Source organism: Corvus brachyrhynchos, unplaced genomic scaffold, assembly GCF_000691975.1.
Source record: "Corvus brachyrhynchos isolate BGI_N302 unplaced genomic scaffold, ASM69197v1 scaffold229, whole genome shotgun sequence".
In the NCBI taxonomy this organism is placed as follows: Eukaryota; Metazoa; Chordata; class Aves; order Passeriformes; family Corvidae; genus Corvus; species Corvus brachyrhynchos.
The window spans coordinates 8,882,362-8,888,361 of NW_008240042.1; the positions used below are offsets into that span (position 1 = coordinate 8,882,362).

Sequence of the window (6,000 nt, forward strand, 5' to 3'; positions counted from 1 at the left end):
TTTCCTAAAAATATTGCTTGTTTTCAGACAGGGAAGTAAAGTTGGGTAGGTTTTTTTGTTGTTGGTTTGGTGGTTTTTTTGGTGGTTTTTTTTTGTTTGGTTGTTGTTGTTGGTTTTTTTGTTGGTTTGTTTGGGGGTTTTTTGTGAGGTTTTTTTTGAATAATTTTGCTGACCCTATAGATGTTTGTTGTAAAGCCTGAAACTATGCATATCTTTCAGATGTGTTTGGATTAGCCAAAAAATGTTTATCACACGTTGTTATTATATGGACTGCATTCTTTAATTCCTGTATTTAAGATCAGTATGAAAATCCTTGCCTTCCATTATAGTTCTGCTATAGGGATTAAACCCCTCTGATGTATAATGATGCTTTTAGAAAACAAAGATTAAATTGTTAAAGCAAAAAACATGAGTTTTACAAGTGGCTTTACAGAAGCAGATCATTAGAAAGGTAATAGCTTTGGCTTGATGTTTAGGTGTACAGTAGTTCAGAAGTCTATTTTCACTCTATTATAAAACTAAAGTAAAACTAATCTGTATTCTAGTTTAGATCTGACACAATTTATTTCTGTCTGTGAAGACAGGAACAGTGAAGGTTTATTCACATATATTTTTCCTGAAATTGCATTATTCAGTAGGAAGTATCTGGAAATTAGATAATCTTACTTGATCTTGGCATGTGCTAGACAGACAGTGTGCCTCAGTATGCGAGGTGAGGACAGGTTTGCAGTGCTCTGCCTAATGGATGAAAGATATGATAATGATAAATGACTGCTTATGATTTAGAATAAATTTCTGAAATGCCAATAGCTTTGTCCGTCTTACAGAATTAAAAAAAACCCCAAAACCTTGAGTTGAGGAGTATCTTTGTGGGCAGCAGGGAATTCCTTAATGAACTCCACATTGTTCAGTTCATATGCTCTTGCTGTAAGCAAGAAGTAACATTTGCAAACTGAAATTTAATACAGAAAACATCTAGGCTGAGTGAGGTCATGACAGCATTTTCTGGGTTGCAAACTTGTTTAAGTTAGTTTTGCTTTAAGTTGACTTATATTCTGCATGTTGCAAAGCCTTTTCATTTCTATTGAAGGGTAGAAGCAGAACGTGAGCTATGTGCTCAAACACCCCCACATTGAAGAGATCTCTAGTAACATAGGTGCTTCTAAGGAGTAGATCGAATATATTTCCCAAGCATTAAATATATGTATTTTAGGAACGTAGGAACACAACTAAGCTAACCTTCATTATGGAAGTCCAGAAAATCTCTTGACAGCCGCAAGAGTTAATTTTGCTGGCTATCAGTATCTCTGTGATGTACAATAAAGCTTCTGCTTAAGAGGTACAAGTGCCAGCTTCCTACACGAGGAGCAAGCAGTCTCTGTTGACAGTGCAATATTAAGTCAACCTTCCTGTGGTAATTATATGCCAGGTGCTTTGGGCTACACCATCATTGTCAAGAGCTGTTGTGGTTGTATAAGTACAATCCAGGTGCTTTTTACTTTTTATGATCTCTTCACACAGGAGATGCTGAAAGGAGTGTTGGTTTCTGGGGGTGGGGAGGAAGGGGCATTGGTTTGGGGTTCAGTCTGGGTTTGTTTCAGAAAAGGGCAGAAATGGAGCTATGGAATAGTTCAGATTTTGAAGACTGATAGGAAAGCAATGTTGTTTGCTTTTAGTGTGATTTCCTGGCTAAGTCCTGCTGCTTAGTTTTTCTGAGGAAAAGGTTCATAGCTGTGTTTCAGGAAGCTCTTTTGGTTACTGCTTTCCTCCCATTTATAAATAATCCCCAGAGGGGAGTGTAGGTTTGTTTTTTTTCTTTAATGAGTTGCAGAAAGCCATCAGAAAAGTGATATTCTTAGGGTTTTGTTATATTTTGTTTCATTTGAAGTGATTTTAATGAAGTATTATTCTCCAGGAGGCCTTTGATGCAATTCTGGCTTTCATTTCCTTATTTTCTAATGGACTTCCGTGGTATTCATGGTGACAGTCACCAATATCCCATAAGCACTGCAGAATAATGTAAAAAACCATTATTTGTTTCTCTAGTAATATTACCTGCTGTAGGCAGTGGCTAATTACAGCTATTTTAAGATGCTATATCACTTGCAAAATGTTTTCCATTAGTGATCTTACTATATCAGGTGGGTTTCTATTTGTCAGAACTGATACTGTGGTTAAGCATAGGTTTTAAATTTTTAGTTCCATTTCTGTTTTTGCAGCAGACTTGGCTGGGCTTTAATGTTTTATTTCCCAAAACTAGATGTTTCCTCTTAAGCAGATAACCTTTATCTGCCTTTCACATAGTCAGATCTGATCTTTACTTGATAGGCATCGTGGCTCTGAGGGCTTCAATAGAAGATGCTAAGAAAAATAAAGTATCATGATGATAAATCAGGTGTGACTGTTACCAGTCATTTTTGTTCAGTTCCTTATGAACTAAAGTTGATGTTCTCCCCTCAAATATTCTCTTGTTGTTAAGAGCCCTGTAGGCAAATACTGCTTGTTGCAGTTCTTTTTACATTTAGTTAATGATGTAGATCTGCTTTCAACTGTTAAATAATATTTAGATTTTGGAGTGCACATAGGTTTCATTTCCCAAAGTGAAGTTTCCTACAACAAAAGAAAACCAGAGGAAAGGTGTGCACCTGTGTGTTCTGATCAAACACTGTAGAGTTTCACTGCCCAGTAAAATAGACCTGAGTTTTTCAACTTCTAATGCTGCTGTTAGTTCAGTATTAGAAGTGAAATCCAGCATTGCCTGGTGATTGAGTAACACAGGGCTGTGTATAAATTGGTGTGACTTTTTTTTTTTTTAATATATATCCCCACTGCCTCACATTTTCCGGTGGGGTGTGTTTTAGCCTGACACTGAATAGGATGTGTTTCAGTGGATGTGTTCTGGACTGAACACTAAGCCTGAAAAATAACAAGAGAATTGAAATCGGTGGGGATTGTTTTGTCTGAGAGGAGTGTATTGTATCAGTGAACCTGTTAGTCTGGTATTCAGGCCCGCTGTGGCTGCTTTCTGATGATTCAGCATGGGTATGAGAACTAAACCATGCCTTGTAACCCCTGCATGGTGAGAACCTGGGTGCTTACACAAGACATGTGGGCTTGATTATCGTAAACACTTGTAACTAATAATTAAATTGGGGTCTTACAGGCGTTGTTTCATGTATCTATCAACATAACTCTCATCCCAGACAGGTTAACAACATCAAGGTGTTTGTGCTGTGTGTAGATGAAAAGTATTTTCTCACACTGATTTTTTTTTTTTTTCCCCACCCCAATTGCACTTTCCTCCAACGTTGGTGCACAGTGTATCCCCACTTTTTCCTAATCCACAGTGAGTTGTTCAAGCAGAAAGTAAGAAGTTTTCTTTACTTATTTCTGTGCACCCTCTCTGCCTTTGGCAGGGTCTGCACCAGATCTGAGCCTCTGTCAACTTTGTGGTTTGAGACTTGAGACAGGAAGTCTTCAGGATTCATCGACACTTCAGTTTAATCACAGCTGAATCCTTATTCCCACCAGGAAAAAAAAAATGTAAAAAAGCCCTTTGTCTTTTCAGTTGCTCATGTGCACATTCTTTCATTCATGGAGATGCAGCAATTTCTGGCCTTGAAAGGTCTTTGGCTCCCTGCTGGGGCAGAGGCCCAGAGGACATGCTTTCCTCCTGACCTCATGGTGCTTCTGGTGGAGTCCTGTGTTGGAGCCTCTGCCCCAACAGAAAGTACCCAGAAAGGAAAATTTCTCTTCCTTCCTGTGATGAATAAGGAGACTTGAGACACCCTATCTCAACTTCATAAAAGTTTTGAACTGCCCTTTTAACCTCCTGCGTTTGTTTGGTGTTTGTGCCACAATCCTCCTCTGTCTTGCGCATGGCCTGACACCACTGGTCGCTGCTGGAGATGTCAGATCCTTCCTCTCCCCAGCCCGGAGGCAACTAATCAATACAAGGGAAGTGTTCCTGCCGGTTTCGGGGAGCTCTGAGAAGTGTGAATTGCGGTGTTAAGGCAAGAGAAGCAGGGAAGCAATTGAGAGTAAGAACATTATGTTCCAAAGAGTGAGGAATCTTTCAAGTAAGGAGTGTAACTTTTAGCAGAAGTGGCACATCTGCAGCACAGAGGTGTTAGGGTTGGATCATAGCGCTGAATGAGCATATCTTCTGCAAGGATATGAGGTGACAAAGACTTGCCTTTGCTTCTGGTCCATGGTAATTTACCAGCAAAACAAGTAGCAATAAATTTACAGAGATGAAATGAAAAAAAGAAGTTATTGAAATGTAGGCTTAGTTACACTTGATGCTAATAGTGTTCGGTCCCTACTTTGTAAAATATTGGTGCATGTTAAGCTTTAGCTTATTTCCAGCACTCACGTGGCTGTTTTAGCTGAGCAGAGTTCGTCTGTTAACATGAAATCTGCAAATCATTTCAGTCTCTCTTACATTTAAATTTACAACAGATTTATATGCTTTCATATTTTGAAATCTTTGATATTCTTCTAAATGCCTTAAACTTCTAAGTTTATGATGTCTGCTGAGTATTTTCTCCCACGGTTTTGGCAAGCCTCAATTTCCTAACGTTTCTAACTCTTGCCAAGATACAATTGGAATATAACTTGGAAAACCCCGACAAAACAAACAACAAAACCCCATGAAAATTTGGTAAGTCATTTTCATGTGGGTGTGGCTGAGGACAAAATCTTCCAAAATAAAATAAATGTGCAGTGTGAGAAGTTATAAGCCATGGTCTGAGGGACACAAATTTTATAGAGAATCTATATCAGCTGCTAAGACTGGTTTGAAGCTGTTTGATGTTGCTTTCTGTTTGGAATAAAGTCTTCACCAAACAGTTAAATGGGTTTTGTGAGTGGCATTTATTTTGGGGGGCTTGCTTCTTTGGCCTAGTCTGTTGTTTCTGTTTAACTTGTGACTGACTGATTGCTGCTCTGTAAGAGAGACCATCTTGGCAAAAGGGAATGGATTATAGAAATAATGTTTCATTGTGAGGGGAAAGGATTTTTAACACTCAATGTATTTTGGAGGGAAAATGACCAAACCTAGGGTAGTCAGTCTTATTGACTTATCCCTTTTAGCTCCTAAGCTTCTATGCAAAAAATGGAATGTAGCATACATTCTTAAAATGTATTACAGAGTTTAGGAAGCCAAAGTTTTAATGAGGACAGTGACTTCAGAGGTAACTAATGCTTCTTGATTGCTAACAGATTATTTTTCCTTTACATACAAAGCCACTCCACACAAGCAGACTGTAAGTCTCAGTGACACATGGAGTCACTAAAATACACGTACTGGGCTAAATATAATGTGTAACAGGTTTTGCAAGTACAAAAAAGTGTAATATTTTCCATTCAGGGCCTCTCAAGTACTGAAATAATTTTAAGTGTGCCTGCTGTCAATACTGATCTTGGAGACACTTGACCGAAAGAGTTGCCAGTTACCTCCTTTCCAAGTCTTGGAAGGAAGGTGATGACTGGACAAGTCAGTAATTTTCCACAAAATCTTCTTAACTCATAAGACACTGCTCCATTAACCTGATAATTGAGTGAGTGCTGGGACTAATATTTTTGTGCTGCATCTCTTGGAGCTGCCTATAAAGGAACAATGTTGAATAACTTAATTATGTAGAGAGTGTGGTTCTGGGATTTTTGTATCTTTTACACTTGGCTGAAGGGAGCTGTCCTGGAGAAGAAAGCTCCTAGTGCAATTTGAGCAAGCTGGAGCAAGGGCAGATGGAAGTTTTGCTTGTGGCAGGGCTGCTAGACTCAGGTGGTGCAAGACTGTGAACAGGGGCTTACATGGACCTTGGGACAAAATCAAGTTTCAGCACAACGTGGCTAAACAACACTGTCATTAAAAGACAACAACAGCAGCAACAACAAAAAAACCTAGAAAAAAAAAAAAGAAAAAAAAAGGAAGAAAAATTAATATTAAAATTCACTCACCATATTGAGAGTATTTTGGCAGGAAATGGAGCGGCACTT

At 38.6% G+C, this 6,000-nt stretch overlaps 1 protein-coding gene across 1 annotated transcript in view; it reads left to right on the forward strand.

The window, feature by feature from the left end:
• Nucleotides 1–5,155, forward strand: part of PDLIM5 (PDZ and LIM domain 5) — a 50,884-nt gene extending 45,729 nt beyond the window's left edge. The window contains exon 4 of the mRNA XM_008641359.2: nt 5,103–5,155. Coding sequence (XP_008639581.2) covers nt 5,103–5,140 — 38 coding nt within the window. The 3' untranslated portion in view covers nt 5,141–5,155. The remainder of the gene's footprint in view (nt 1–5,102) is intronic.
• The last annotated feature ends 845 nt before the right edge of the window (nt 5,156–6,000 follow it).